Source organism: Fundulus heteroclitus, chromosome 21, assembly GCF_011125445.2.
Source record: "Fundulus heteroclitus isolate FHET01 chromosome 21, MU-UCD_Fhet_4.1, whole genome shotgun sequence".
NCBI lineage: Eukaryota > Metazoa > Chordata > Actinopteri > Cyprinodontiformes > Fundulidae > Fundulus > Fundulus heteroclitus.
In genome coordinates this window covers 13,454,192-13,470,592 of record NC_046381.1, presented here as the reverse complement: position 1 = coordinate 13,470,592, position 16,401 = coordinate 13,454,192, and the positions used below count along the sequence as shown (strand labels likewise).

Sequence of the window (16,401 nt, the reverse complement as noted above, 5' to 3'; positions counted from 1 at the left end):
TGACAACCCTTTACCCTTTTTGGCTTTACAGGGGCCGTCTTTTTTGATGTCACCACCTTACCTCCAAATTTCTGCCGGGCTTCATGGAAGTTTATGTGGGTTTCATCGGTTTCATTTATATTGTCATTTCCTGTTGAGGTTCTGAGGGTTCTTGTCCTTTACCAGAGTTTCTATCTGGCTTTTAACATTTATGTTTTTTATATCTGTTTCATTATTTTCTAAGAGTATGGTCAAACATTGAACTTCAGACTTCCCTTTTATATGTGGCAACATCTCTGTGGCTTCACCTGAATGGTCATTTCCATGATGATTCACTGGCCTTATGGTAGATTCTTCTTGACTCAAAACCAGTGTCGTTGCTGAAGGCTGGGGAACCTGGCAAAGGCTTTCTTTGGGTTCCACGGTACTTATATTGTGTCTCTCTGATTGCCTAGTAGCAGATGGATGATTAACTAGATGTTTTCCCTTTAAATGTTCCGGTTTAGGTGGTATTGAAGGTTTGGGGCCGCTGACTCTTTTGCTATTCTTTGACGCACCACCTTGAGTGGGCCTACAATGGTGTTTGAGTGGGTATGTTGACTGATCATTTGCAACAGCCACTTTAAGATTTAATGTTTCTTTGGTTGGGTTTGGGTTTGCTACAGTCACTTCTTGGTTTAATAGTTGCTTAACTGGGTTTGGAGACTCAGCATTTGCCACAGTTACTTCTAGGTTTATTGGTTCTTTCGTCAGGTGTGGGGACTCAGCATTTGGGACACTTACTTGGTTTATAGGTTTTTTAGTTAGATGTGGGGACTCAGCAGTTGCCACAGTTACTTCTTGGTTTATTGGTTCTTTAGTTGAATGTGGAAGCTCAGCATTTGCCACAGTGACTTCTAGGTTAAGTGTTTCTTTAGTTGGTTGTGGGGACTCAGCATTTGCCACAGTTACGTCTTGGTTAAGTGGTTCTTTAGTTGGTTGTGGAGGCTCAGCATTTGCCACAGTTACTTCTAGGTTTAGTGGTATTTTAGTTGGATGTGGAAGCTCAGCATTTGCCACAGTTACTTCTAGGTTTAGTGGTTCTTTAGTTGGTTGTGGAGGCTCAGCATTTGCCACAGTTACTTCTAGGTTTAGTGGTTCTTTAGTTATATGTGGAAGCTCAACATTTGCCACAGTTACTTCTAGGTTTAGTGGTTCTTTAGTTGGTTGTGGAGGCTCAGCATTTGCCACAGTTACTTCTAGGTTTAGTGGTATTTTAGTTGGATGTGGAAGCTCAGCATTTGCCACAGTTACTTCTAGGTTTAGTGGTTCTTTAGTTGGTTGTGGAGGCTCAACATTTGCCACAGTTACTTCTAGGTTAAGTGGTTCTTTAGTTGGATGTGGATGCTCAGCATTTGCCACAGTTACTTCTTGGTTTATTTGTGGTTCAGTTGCACGGGGAGGCTCCACTTTTACTACAGTGGCTTCTAGGTTTAGTGGCTCTTTAGTTGGATGTGGAGGCTCAGCATTTGCCACAGTTACTTCTAGGTTTAGTGGCTCTTTAGTTGGATTTGGAGGCTCCACCATTGCCACAGCTACTTCTAGGTTTAGTGGTTCTTCAATTGGGTTTGGAGGCTCTGAAATTACCACAGTCACCTCTTGCTTTGGTTGTTGTTGATTTGCTTCAGGCTCAGCCATAAAGCGAAGATCAGTATTACTGCTCTTTTGAACATCACTTTGTGATGTTTTCTGATTGGATTTGTAGGAGTGCCTGTATATCATAGCTGCCCTAAAGTCTCCCCTTGTGACATTGATGTTGGACTTCTCCAAGGAATCCAATGCTGCTTGGATTGAACCCTGATAACAAACTTCCCCTTCTTTTTGTGCAGGCGTTTCCTCTGAACTTTGTGCACAGTCAATGGTAATTTGACTGTTTTCCTTTTTAACTAATTCGGTAGAGTCTTCACTCAGGTTTTTGCATGTCTCAGCAGTTTTCAGTTTTGTAGAAGTGGTGTCTTGATAGGCCATTTCTGGGTTTTTGTGCTGCCAATCTGAATCAAGTCCAGAGATTATTTCTTTAGGAAAGGGCGTCTTACTAAATTTATCTAAGCATGATTCCTCTTTTGGGTTTCTGTTTTCTTGAGGTAATTGTGCTTCTTTTCTTGAAAATGTGACTATATCTGCTTTGACATTGGCATTGGGTATTTCAGAAAATTCTTCTGTATGGATTTCTTGAAACAAACCACATTTGGCCTCAGTTTCAGCTTGGGAAAAATTATGAATATCATCTTTTGAGTCACTAGTCCCATCTGGAAGTTCTGCCATCTCAACCTGGTGGACCCTGTTATCATCCTGACCATCACAATTAACTACTATTTCTTTAGGATTGTGACCGAAACATGCATTAGAACTATTATTAGGCTGTGGTAGCAAAAATACCCCAGTATTGCATTCTATAGGAAACTGGCTCTTTCCAAATGCTACTGCAGAAGATTTGAAATGTTTACCATGACTAGGACTTTTTTCATCAGAGAACATGCCTTTAAGTGTTTTTACATCCACTTGGATATATTCTTCAGCTGGGTCACTTATTTCCTGATGGTGAGACTCATCATCCTGCCTAAAAGGTGCTTTATTTTGACTAAGTTCGCTGTTTTGAATGGTTGGTTCGTCATCATGAAGAGATCTTAAATATTCCAAGTCACCTTTTTCAATACAGCTTTTGAACAATTTTACATTAGCCCTGATTGACCTTGACCAGGACTGGTCTTGACAGCTCCTTGACGTTGATCCTGTATTTGTCTCAGATTCATCATGCTCTGCACTTTTTGGTGAGACATAACTCTTCACGTCGTCTTCATCAAAGTACTTGTAGAGGGAATAAACAATGACCTCTGCACATTTTCTGGCATCTTCTTGAATGATCACTCCTTTTCTTAGAGAATTATCCTGATTGAGAATATCCTCAACCAGCTGAACTACATTGGCAGTTTTTAACTCAACGTCCTTGTTTGAGCTGAATTGATGCTGGTGAGCTAGTGCATCCATCACTGTGGCCTCTATTAACCCTTTACTGTCCTCCTTTAGGTAAGTAATCTGAGGTTTTAGATTTATCCGTGGTAGCAGCTGGACTATAAAGTTTTGTGCACCACCTTCCGCCACCTCATCGTGTTTTATTTCAGGTCCCATATCTGATAGTGTGAATTTTGACTTTTTGGCATTCATTGTCTCGTTTACCTCAATAATTACCCCCTCTGAGTGAATGGCTTTTACATGGTGGAGGAAATGTAATGTTTCTTTGATATTTTCCACCAGTGTCTCAATTTCATCTTGATTTTGATGTCTAATTTTGTCAAATGGCATTGATTCAAACAAATGTGCTCTGGTCTTTACGTTGGCGGTTGGATAGTCTTCAGCTACTGCACTGCTTTGGTTTTGAGTTTTTGATGCGTGGCTGTATGAATTCTCTTTTTCGATGTTTGTGGAAATAAAAGGGTTATTTTTGAAAAGATCTGCGTTTGTATTTAACATTTCACTTTTTCCTTCGAAATCAAGAAAACTCATTGAACCCTCCACAAGAGGGGGATCATTACTGGCATATTCTTTACTACAAGTAATGCCATTTTCATTACTTTGACCGACAGTATTAAGACAGAGCGATTTTTCTTCTGAATCCCTGTTCCTACTTCTGTTATCTCCTTCTGTGTTGTCTGCAGAAGATATTTCAGACTGTTTAATTATTTTTCCAACTATCTTTTCCTTATTCAGAACCATAGGAACGTTCCTCTGAATATCATCTGGCTTGTATGTGATTGATGACTGATTCTCAAAAACCTTTCTGGTCGCCTTAACATCTATTTTTACCACCTCTTCTGCAACATCTTTGTTATGCTCTGACGTTAAATCCGGAGATTTATCGCATTTCGTCATCCCTTTAAAACTCTTAGTGTCAGGTTCCTCTTTGAGCCCTTCAAAAACAGCTGATGTTTTCCTATAATCTCGCCTTTCCACTGCTCCCTCCGCCATATTGATCTTTGGGGTGTTGTTGCTGCGGCCACGGTTTTCAAATACCAAGCATCTTGAGAGAACCTCTCCTTCATATCCGGTTTCGCCACCAGAATCTATTTCAGAGCTCAGAACCTCAGCAAACTCCTCAGCCACAACATCATCCAGCATCTTTAGCTCGGGACAGGTGTGCTTCAGGAGCCGCCTCAGCTCGTTCTTCTGTCGTTGTTGGAATAACATTTCCCTGGAAAGTTGGCGTGACGTTAACTGGTCAGAATGCGCCTCAGAGATGTCTTCCGGTCCTGTATGATGCTCTTCTGGAGGTTGTGGTTGGAGGTCATCTTTTCTTTGTTGGGAGTGATCGCTCATCTTTAAAGAATAAAGTATTGGTCTTACTCTTTTGATCCTCTTTGATGGAAATAACCAGTCAATGAAAGCCATGCTCTAGAGGCAGGGTTAGGGTCACGACAAACACACTTACTTGCAAAAGTGGGAGCCGAGTATTACCACCAAGCTCAGGCATGGATGCGTACCTTTCACTCAAGCTGAGGTGTCAATGGATTAGGTGAACTCCAAAAAAAAAGCGGGGAAAAAACTTGCTCACACCAAGAAATGATGCCCCAAAAGGAATTAATTGTGCTGCTTAGAAATAACATTGTCAGAATATTAGCTGAGATCTAAAATGTGAGATGGAGCTTCAATGTATTGAATTTGAACTTCTTCAAACTGTTCCTAAGCCATTTCTTTCTTCATAGCAAGGTGCATCACGCTGCTGAATAAGGCTCTAGCCACTACAGAACATTGTCTCCATATGTTCTCCAACAGTGTTTAAGTAAGTGGTGCATCAAGTAACATCCATGTTAGTGGCATAATTCATCAGACTAGGCCAACTACTTGTATTGCTCCATGCTCCAGTTCTTGTTTGTGCTTTGATGATGGATATGGGTAAGAATAGGCGAGCTGATTGATCTGTGGCTTTGCAGCCCATATGCAAAAAGCTTCTCTTGTCATGTGCATCAACGAGCTTCGACCGCTCATCTTCCTGAGTTGTGTTGTCATCACAATTTGGCCCTGTTCAAATTCACTCAAACCCCTTCGTTTACTTTTACTTTTAGCTGTCAGTGATCATAATGTTACGCCTGGTCAATTAACATATGAGGAATAACCGACCATCAGATAATATTCCTTCCTTCAAAAGCAACTGTGCATCTTGTTTCTCTCGGGACAAACAGCCAGTTGTTGGTTTTAGTGGGTTTAGGTAAGATAACGCTGGAGAAAATGTTTGTTATTGTGACAGGGTAAGTTAACCAGATCCACACGCCAAATCATCACAAAACAAAACAAAGAAATTACGGTGACATGCTGCTTTACCTTGGTTAGTTTTACCCGTTTTCCAGATTCCTGTGGTTGAGCTTGTTCCTGAAATGAGACATCAGATATGAGAATATGTAGTTTTGTGCTTCTTCACATGTGACACACCATCTGAGCTTTCATAATAGTGTATTTGCATTTGCTTGCTGACACAAGTGCAAACAGGTATTGCCACAATTTATGTTACAAGTGATGTAAATCATGTTTTAGGGAAGATGTGCAAAATGAATGACAGAATCATAATTTAGGAACAATCTCTTCATCGCGTTGATATTGATTCAGACCCTTTGACCTGAATCAAAAGAGAAAAACAGATCATTAACTGACTGACCTTTCTCACTTTAGTAGGGGTGTTTGTCGATTCCCGGTTTGCCACTTTTGACATATAGAGAGCAGACATAGCTTTGACGGAGACGGACAGTATCTCTTTGGTTTGGATGAAAGAACTGTCTCTGAAGTCTCCAGCTGACCTCCTCTTTTCATCTGCAGAGACATCAAAGGCATAAGCTTAAAACTTTAACACACATAGCAGGCCGTTCTTCCCCTCACACAAAGTACAACGAGATGCAATTGACAAAGGAGAAATTTAAAACCGCTGGTCATCTGGTAATGTATTGCTTAATTCTCCCATGTTAATGTTTACGTCACCAACAGGTGCTAATTTGGGTTCCTGCTCAGAGGGCTTCCTGACCTGATATTTACCAGCTGTCATGCGGCTGAGTTATAAATGTATGCTTGTGGCGAAGCAGGAAAGACACCTGACTCCAGTGCTACACATACTGACAGTTAAGCACGGGTGTATCCCTGCAGCTGAAGCTAAACATGGGTAGGAGTGCAGACAAAAACAGTAGTAAATGAACCTTTTGCTAACAAAACACACACTACTGAGGTTAAATTGAAGTATTGATACAGAACCTTACCCTTTTAATGACATCCCTGCTAAAGGTGAATACATTTTTTTAAAGGCATATTTAATGGCAAATCTTAAGCTAACACAGATAACTTTAGAAAAGTCCAACTTTCATTTGAAGACATTTATTTATTATGGAAGGAAAGAATCATTGTTAGGAAATTTTGTTGATTTATTTATTTATATGGTGCCACAATTATTAAGGCCTCAAAAAAATCGCCCCAAATTATCACTGACATTGTTTTTATTTTGAATATATATATATATATATATATATATATATATATATATATATATATATATATATATTTTTTTTTTTTTTTTTTTTTTTCAGTTATTAATCCCTGACTTCTTGTTGTCCTGGCTGGGGTACAGATAAGATGTGTGAGAGATGGCCATTTCTTAGAGCCACTCGCAAAAATTTGTAATAAAAGTGAAGGCAGATTTGTGCTTATCTGTATGGGGAACATAAGTAATTCAATTAAATTCAAATATACTTTATTAATCACCAAAGGGAAATTAAATGTTGTTCTCACTCATACTATACAGGATTCTTCAAAGAGTTATTGTAGATGGTGATGGCTGTGATCTACCAATAAAATGGGCTGAGGATACATGTTAGATTACCTTTCCTTCTTTTAAAACATGTTAGAAAGAACTATATAATGTGTTAAAACAAAAGGTTAGGACTGTTAATGTTTACAGGTTTGAAATAAAGAAAATGGCTAAAAGAAAAAAAGTCTTCTTGCCAAAACTGACCCACAGATGCAAATATATATGAAGGACACTAAATGTACATTCGAGTCCAGAATCAGTTTTAGCATAACCAATTAGAAAAAAAAAATGTTTACAGTAAAAAGTGGGATCATGTCAAGGAGACTCTCCAACCTTCCCAACTTCCAATCTGAACATAACTGTCAAAATATCAGTGGAAACATGCAGAACGCTTGTCTAAAATCAAGAGGCTGAAATGCCAATTAATGCTTTTGCATAAGAAGGGTATAAATACAACATCTCCAGAAAAGCAAATACTACATGATAATTAACGCTTCTTTTCATTGGTTTATTATCCTCACAAGGAAGATGAGGAAGAACAAATTAAATGTTAAGTCTGCAATGGGAATGAATAACTTTGGACTTAACTGTGAGTAGCATACTAGTCCCTATTGTCCTTTTGTGAGCGCTGTGCAAACATTTTAAGCCACATTTCTTTATCTTTTACTTTAAAAGTCTGTCTGGGGGAGTGGTGACCTAGTGGTTAGAGCATTGCACGTGTCTCCTGGAGATTCTGGGTTCAATTCCCACAGACTACCACTCTGGGTCCCTGAGCAAGACCCTTAACCCCAGAATGCTCCCCAAGTGCTTCACAGTGGCAGCCCACTGCTCCCTAAGGGGCTGGGCAACGGTGGGCTGCTGCCCAGCCCAGAGGGATGGGTTAAATGCTGGGGACAAAATTTCACTGGAATGTATGCTCCAGTGACAATAAAGATGTTTAATATCAAAGGAGTCAGACTTTCAAGTAATCGTTAAAGAGGCTTTTGAAGGTCCAGAAAAGTGTTGCTTTGGATTTTATATTCAGCACTGCGGTTTAAAAAAAGAATGATAGGACAAATTAATAGTTTAATGCAAAAATAAAACACTGTAGCAGTTGAATGGGATCTGAAAATGATGTCTCATCTGAACGCAGGACTGGAAACATGCATCATCTGTCAATAAACTGAATTGAATTGTTTTCATTTGGAAATTATTTTGCTCTGGCTAAAATACAATTTTATGTCAAAGTGTGTTAATTTAGTTGCTTTTAAACATTTAGCTAATAAACTTTGAGCAACAGATATGTTTCTGAGAGTCCAGTTTAAAACTGGTTGTTATTTCTGAAATCGTCACACGTTCCGACCTTGAGTTTGGGAGCAGTTATTAGTGTTATACTATATCTTGCAAACATATTCACATCACTTTTTCAATTTCTTTCCACATTTTAGCCTGTTAAATCGTGTATTTACTTTCCCTGTGTGTGACAAACCAACTTAAATCAGCGTATTTCTCTGATGTAGCAAGGAAATGACACAGAATATTGATATTTTAAAGGTAATAAACATGGGATAAGGGTAGCATGCAACTGTATTCAGTCATCTCCCCTCTGGTACTTTTAAATATAATCCAGTAGAAGCAATTGCTTCCAGAAGTCAAACACACGGGTCAGATTTGAGTGGCCTAACACACAGAAATCTTTTCTCTAACCTGGAGCAGACAATGTCCAAGAAAAAGTTCTTAAAAATGTCTGCAGAATGCATGGATATCTATTCAACAAAAATGCTTTAAAAGGTTACAAGAATGTCTGTTAGCAGTAGCAAGGAGGCAAAATCTAAATTCATACTCACATAGTGTGAATGGGTTCTGATGTCTTTGGTCCTAAATTCCTTCTTTTTAAAAAATCTGTATAAAATCCTTTATATTTATTATTGTTTTGTATCCCGTGAGAAAGCGTCGGCCTGTCTCTGTCGCTCCTTGGATCTGGGTCGTCCGTCCTGGAGACAGCTGACCGTTTCACCCTCCTATACTTATTCAGGACCTGTTGCCTGGCAGCTATTTCTGTCCCACTCTCGGCGGCCCCCTCTTTTCCACACACGGTTGAGTCAATCACAGCTTTTGCAGAGTCACTGCAACATGGATATCTGGAATTGTCTACATTTATAGATAACATCCACTGCTTCAAAATGGAGTTTTTTTTTTCTTTTTTAAATCTCAGTTGATTAGTTAAATGGAGTCGAAACACGCCCACAGTTCATGATGAAACGATGCGAGACCCGAGCTCTTTCTTATCAGCTGGATTTTGAACTTTGATTTCACTCGTACAGTTTAATTAGAGTAATATGTACGTTTTTGCTGAGCTTTTTGCTTTTATTGCCGACCAGTCTTGCCATCCTCAATCTGACGCGTGATTAGTGAAGCAGTACAACTTTGACCTGAGCGGCTCTATTAGGCGTAAAACACTTGGAACATTTTTACTGATTTCCATATTTACCGAACTGGAGATGGTGGTTTGTTTATGGGGCCAAATTTCGATAAATCTTATCGAAAAGATTTTATGTGCAACTCACCAGCTTCCAATGCTGCAAGCCTTTCGAAATCAATGCCCGCTATTGTTTTTCTACTCTCTGTCCGGGTCAGATTCACCACCTGGAGAGAGAAATAAGAACGCATCAATGCTCCACTGCTAATAAGTGGACTTGGAGTTGCTTTGTGCATCTGCAAATGTGTCAAAAAAAAGTGCAGCCGGTCACTAAACAGCTTTAATTCACCTGTGCATTAACGTTTAAGGAGCTGTGTCTTGGCTTTTTCATCTCCAAAGCACAATGTTAGATTTTCGGGGCAACCAAATGAGTTGTCGGTGCAGAATTAGCTTTGAGTGGACGATATGATTAAAAGATTCAGGAACGGAAAAGTGATTAAAAACAGTGTGAGCTGCCAGAACTGATAAAGTCTCCTGGACAGGTGTCTCAGAAAAACTAAGCCAAAGTCCGGTTGCCTCCCATTAAAGCCTCTTTGCTTTTGCTGTTTCAAGTAGAGCTGCACCAATTAATCGACCCCAAGATCAGAATCGGTCAACTTTCACTTGATCTGCTCTGATCAGCCATCAGCAAGTCAAGGGGAAGAAAAAAGGATTCTTGTTTTTGCCCTATGAAAATATCCGGAGTTCTTGGCTTTGATGACTCTAATGAAGTATACAAATGCACACTGACAGCATGTATTTTGATGCTCTTCTGATTATGTTTATGATGCATGAATCGGACTATTCTTGTCATTCCATCGTCTTGAGTTTGATTGAAATCTACCATATCAGTCAAAGAACCTGCAGCACCCTCTTCTCTTTTATGTTTTGATTCTTTTTGGATCATTCAGCCTTTGTATAAAAGGTGAACGTGCATAAAAACATAAATGAAAATACAGTCAAGCCCCAAATTGTTCCCACCCCTGCAGATTTAGTATTGTGTAATCTTTTAAAGCAGGGCTCTGCAGAGGGACAAGTGGCTCTTTGGACCCTCAACAATGGCTCAACCAAATGCTGCCTTTAAATATGGATATTTAACAAGTGAAGGTTTTATAAGTATTGCATTTAATTTCCACAACAGAATGACACTAAAAGTACCAGTAATGCTTTTAGATCTATTTTTCTTGTCATTAGGTTGGAAAGTATGTGCTTTTCTCATTCATAATTTTCAACAGATAAAAGCCCTAAGAAGAAAATGTAACATTAGCGGCTCTAACTGAGATCTATTTAGTTGGATTGAGGGCAAAAATGCTTGCAGACCTCTGTTTTAAATGATCAAATTCTTCTGACTGATAGTAATATTATTAGGTGGATCAACCTGACTTTAAAAAAAACAACAACTAAAAAACACTGTAGAGGGAAGTAAAGATTTGGGTTATTAGGGTACCAAATTATTTGCGTTACAATAAAAAAAAGTAAAAAGTAAAGCCTTTGCATAGAAAAAAGCATATTTCTAAACTCCTAACTCTAAAGTTAGGAGTTCCTAAAATGCTAAGAAACCTAAACCAGAAAAATAAAAGTAACCTAAGTATATTTTTGACAGTTTATTTAAAAAAAAGAATGGTTTCATTCGTACCACTTTTGAAACAAAGTACTTGTATTTTGCAAAGTAGAATAGTAGAAGTGATAGCATTTACCTTTTGAGTCAGATAATCGTCTTTTGGCTCCCTTTTAGCTTTAGTTTCAGCAGGTTTTATCTGCTCCTCTGCAGCACTCTGCACATCCTCAGCCTCTGCATTCAGCACTGGGGTGTTCGCCGTGCAACTTAACGCTACATTCCCAGATCCATAACCGCTCTTCGGTTTCAGCGGCGCCGTAGCCTTGGACTCAAAGAGAGCCTTCAGGGCCTCTATGGAGCCGCTGCTGTTTTGGACGCAGCCCACCGATCTGCTGCGGGTCAGCGGGGCTTTGGAGCGAGCTCGTTCTCGCTCTTCGTTTCTCTTTAGCAGAGACTCCAGATGGCTCTCCCTGTCTCGCACTTGAGACGGCGTCATCTGAAAAAACGATATTCACCAGAAACAACAGTTTGGACGTGACTGATTGTTAATTATTTTCCCAAATGCACAATTGCTTGATGAACAGGTTTACCTCATTCAGTGCTTTCTTTGTCTTTCCTTCAACATTGTTCTCTGATGTAGCTTGACTCAATGTGCTTTTTTTGACAGTAGTTTGATACCTAATAATACACCGATACGACATTTAAAAGGCTTTTTTAAATATTTCATTGCATGTTAGATTATCACAGAGACAGAAAACAGTGGGAATGGAGATGTTTTTCATACCTGGCCACTAACTGGGACACAGATATGGACCTGTCCTGAAGTCCTGCGCCTGTCCAGCTCGCCTTGTCAGATTGTGAGGAGAGACTCCTCAGTGACTGGCTGCGCCTCAGATCCCATTCCATAGTTGAGTCGAAGCAAGACAAATCTTCCCAACTTTAATCAATCACTCATCATGCAAAAGAAATATAAGGTTTTTATCAAAACACTGCATTCTTTTGCATCAGAGATTCTGCAGGTAGCTTACTTTCCCAGCTTAGCACCGTCAGTACGCATTTGAACTTGAATTTTATAGAAACTGCATATTCTTACATTAATAATCAAAATTAAAGAGACAACACCGTAATATCTAACACTATCCCAGAGGATATGTTCAATGAATAGTTACCTTACAGAGCTCCTGTAGTGCCCGTTCCCCGCAACAACCAGACGGAGATACTTGCACAGCATCACAAGACCTGCACATGATGAAAGGTGTTTTTTGGAGCAAAGTTCTTTCACTTCCTTATTGCCTCTACCTGCTTAGATCAGATCGTAGAGCTGAAAACGGTAGGGCACTCTGTAAATCTATAAATGTTGGAACACAAACTTGTGCAGACTTGAATATATGCATAGCACAAAAAATGCCTAGTAATAATAAAAATAATAATAATAATAATAATACAAATAATTTCCCACTGCATAGGGCAGTTGGGTGCATGCAGGGTCACGAACTAAAAACTGGACACCTAGCAACAAAAGCAAACATTTGAAATGTTAAGAAACAGGACTGAGCCTAAAGAGTTAGTTTTTATGGTGACATTCAGTCCGTTACTGATTGACAAAAGCTCTTCGGTTACAGATTTATTACGACACCACATAAAAGGAGCTCACAGTTCAGTGTAAATGTAATGCGTTGCATTTGCATCATTAGATGGTGTTCAGTTGTCATCAGGCAATAGAAACAAAAATCAGCTTTATATAATTCCCCGGCTTACCTGATAATTGACTAAATAGACATTTCTTAAGCATAGGTTTTAGGTTGTTTTTTTCAAATTCAAATATTTTTTTTGGATTCCAGGCTTTGCTCCCATCTATCCATCTGGCTACTGATCACTACCAGCAAAACGGACGAGCTGCTCCTTCTCACCACAAAAAAACAAACAAAAAAAACCCCAAAATTTTCCGTCTGACCCTAGACTTGTAGAGGTCTAGGGTCAGGAAATGGGCAGCTAACATCTCTGTAGACCCCGCATATCCTTGACACAAACTACTTGGACTTTTACCTTCACAGAGACAGCTTCTTCTCCCAGGCGGTCTCCCTAATGAACAAAATGACCACCTTACACCCAGAGTGGACATAAAAAATAAACAGACTACACTACCACAACCTGACTTCCATTTTTTCTGGCAAAACGGCTCTATATGCACATTAATGTACATAGTTTTCTTTTTTATTCTTTCTTTTATTTAATCCAAAGTTTATATATTTTTACTTGTCTGTGCAGCATGAGTGCTTGTCAGCTAAGTCAATTCCTTGGTTCTAATTCTGACACAGTAAAAACTCAAAAATAGCAACATTAGAAATGAGATGGCTTAGCTTCTATCAATAAATGTATTTATTTATCTTTTCCACAATAACAAAGGAACAGCTAGTTTTCAGCTAGTTTTAAACATATTCATCAGGCTTTGCTTCACACATCCAAAATCAGCCCCCCCCCCCCCCCCAAAAAAAAGAAAGAAAGCAAAAAGTGATTCAGCCCAGACTCATATACAGATGGACAATCATTTTTTAATGCATTAAAAAGTTTATTTCAATAACTCAACTCGGTAAGTAAATCACATTATATAGAGTGATTACACACAAATGTTTTCAAGCCTTTATTTCTATTATGATTATTTTCCACTTACAGCTAATGAAAACACAACATTTAAGGTTACACAGAAAAAGAAAGAAACAAAGACAAAACAAATCAAAATAAATGTGGGTTTGCCAAAAAGCATGTTTACTACCTGATTAAAGGTTATGTACTTTTGATCTAACAAATGAGCCTCATTGGGAATGCATTTTGTAATGTGTTGAATAAATATAATTGCTGACCACCTTTGTGCCATCACCCTTATCTTCAGGTTCTGGCTGGATTTTAATATCACTTCAGGTCAGAACAGATGTTGGTAAAACGGAAAACTTACTATAAACATAAGGGGATGTGAATAATTGTTTGCTTAACTACAAGTTTCAACCTCTAGAAAACACGAATGTAACGCTCAGTTTTTAGATTTATTTCTCAATTTCCTTTGAAATTGTGATGATGAAATTTATGTGTGCATCTAACAAACGTCTGCACTCACAAATAAAACCTCTGAGGCATAAAGTGTTTGCCTCAGAGGTTCCCAAGCTGTTTATACAACACTTATATATAATCGCTCAAAAAGTTGTTTGTGCCATCTTCAGGGATCTGACATTTTTACCCAAGGATATATTTGATATTTTGATCACTTTCTTTAGATTTTAATATCAACGAAGCAGTGTCTTTTAGGTGTTGCCTTCTAAATACAACCATGGGTGTTCTTTTATTTATCTCAGATATTGTGAATTAATCTGTTAGGACCTTAAAAATCCATGAAATCCTCACATTGGCTTCCCAAAAACAGTTTGGGATGATTATGAGTCTTTATGATTCTGTCTAAAATCCAAACAGTTGACATCCTTCTCTGTATCCTTGTTTCTTCTTACTAATGAACCATTGCTGCTGGAGGCAAAAAGTAGATCTGAAAACATGTTAAACGAAAAAGGTCTCAGTTTCACTTCTTCCAAGTAGGTTTCTTTTACTAGACTTGACACTTTTAATTGCTTCTCAAAGGGTTCTTCATTCCAAAAATGCACTACAGATGTCCGAGTGTGTTGCTGCAAGCAGCCAGGATGAAGACGTGTTGAGGAAGCTTATCTTCACCGTGGAAATCCAGGAGCTCTTTACTCTGAGGGGTGAAATGAAAACAGCACAGAGATCTGCCTCCTCATCTTGTGGACAATGGTAATACCAACTAACAAATAGTTAAGAAAATTTAAGCTCATTAATTTTATATTTATACAGCTGAAACCAGATGTAAATGCAGATATCCTGGAACATCAGGTAATCTGTGTCAGGACAAGAAAGACGTCACTTCACTGCTGCCTGTTTGCTATCATTTACAAGGCAAACAATAGTTTTTGCCTTGACATTTTTATTTTTATTTTTTTTGTCAAGTGGCTTGTGAATTGGTGCTACATAAATAAACTTAATTGAATTGTTTTAGGTTGGGTAGGATTAACAAAATTATTCCTCTTTGCTATTTTTTTTCCCGGTTTACAGCTTGTTCTACTACTTTCTTTTTACATTTATTTTCTTGATACTTTAAACGGTATTACTTGGTCAAACGTTTTCCTTTCTCAAGATTCTTGACCGTCCTTTGCTGGAAGCGTGATAAAATCATCATACTGCCGCCTCTGTACTCTGCACAATCCGTTATCAAAATGTGAATTAAATATTTAGCAACTTTCATCTTTGGGGCTTTGCCATATTGTTTAGTTGCATATGTAAACATCTGACTTCTTCCGTGTAACATAAAGTAATATTTTCTCAAACCTTAACTGAGCAAAAACTGGAACCGTTTAGCATGATTCAATGTGTGGGAAAAAGCGGTTATGTGTCCTTTTTATACCCAGTTTATGTAAATAGGTCTACCTAGATCCAGGTGAAGACATCACCATGAATCAAATAAGCCACTAGGCAAGGCAAGGCAAATTTATTTCTATAGCATAATGCAGTACAAAGACAATGCAAAGTGCTTTACATGATTAAAATATAAGGAAAAAAAGAGAATAGAAGCAACTAGGAATACCGTAGAAAAAATTTAATAAAATAAAACATGGGAAAATGGAAACTAAAATCAGATATTAACAGTTGGACTACAAACTTAAACTAACGATGTTACAGTAAAACAGTTTAACTAGAACAGTTGAAGGCAATCCTAAACAAATGTGTTTTTAATCTTGATTTAAAGAAACTCAGGCTTTCAGCACTTTTACAGTTTTCTGGAAGTTTGTTCCAGATAAGCGGAGCATAGGAACTAAATGCTGCACTAGTGACTCTGCATGCAAGTACTGTCTTTTTCTCATCACCTGCGTCGTCTGATTGGCAATATCACTCACTTTGATGAAACAAACCTTTCACTTTGGTTTCTTTTGCCATCTGGGGGCAGTAGAACACCCTGAAAATTAACACATTGGCATAATTTCATTTCATCTTGTTGATCATAACCTTTTTAAATTGAATTTTTTTTAAATTGATTTCCAACAGAACACGATTCAGTTAACATTCTACATTTCTAATTACGATTTTTTTTTTTAAATTATTGCTGTTGTTGTTGTTGAGGATAATCAACTAAAGCATTGCCGGCATTGAAGGTACATCTCTTTTCTTTTGTCCTTGGCATAATATACACATTTCCTTTCATTTGGTCTTTTTTTTTTGTTGTTGTTGCTGTTAATCAGTCTTCAGACAAAGAGGGGCAGTACAGCAGCAGCAGTAGTAGCAGCACACACCCCTGGGGCAAAAACTAAGAGATTCAGCCTGGCTGCTTCCCCTCCCTCCTCCTCCTCCTCCTCCATTCTCCTGCCCCTCCTCATGCTTCTCAAACCAGCTCCCGTCTCTGTCTCTGAGGGGCTGGTGAGATGAAAGGGAATATGCAATATGCTGTGTATGACTGTAAATTGGGCACCATTATAAAGGGGGGGACGGGGACTTTACTGGCCTTGTCTGCATTTACAAGTCTTGTGTTTAAAAAGGAGGTTAGTGGTTAGTCTG

At 38.5% G+C, this 16,401-nt stretch overlaps 1 protein-coding gene across 6 annotated transcripts in view; it reads right to left on the bottom strand.

The window, feature by feature from the left end:
• Positions 1-16,401, bottom strand: part of LOC105938405 (xin actin-binding repeat-containing protein 1) — a 37,257-nt gene that overhangs the window by 3,146 nt on the left and 17,710 nt on the right. The window contains exons 1-8 of one of the 6 annotated variants that reach the window (XM_036124854.1): positions 11,964-12,006; positions 11,579-11,744; positions 11,385-11,472; positions 10,934-11,290; positions 9,346-9,424; positions 5,666-5,817; positions 5,335-5,382; positions 3,962-4,332 (exon numbers count right to left, since the gene is read on the bottom strand). In XM_036124854.1, the coding sequence (XP_035980747.1) occupies positions 3,962-4,332; positions 5,335-5,382; positions 5,666-5,817; positions 9,346-9,424; positions 10,934-11,290; positions 11,385-11,472; positions 11,579-11,700 (1,217 nt within the window). In that variant the 5' untranslated portion in view covers positions 11,701-11,744; positions 11,964-12,006. Of the gene's footprint in view, positions 1-102; positions 4,333-4,658; positions 5,002-5,334; positions 5,383-5,665; positions 5,818-8,625; positions 8,784-9,345; positions 9,425-10,933; positions 11,291-11,384; positions 11,473-11,578; positions 11,745-11,963; positions 12,007-16,401 lie in introns of those variants that run through there. The other 5 variants (XM_036124851.1, XM_036124855.1, XM_021307381.2 and 2 more) reach the window with 5 other exon arrangements.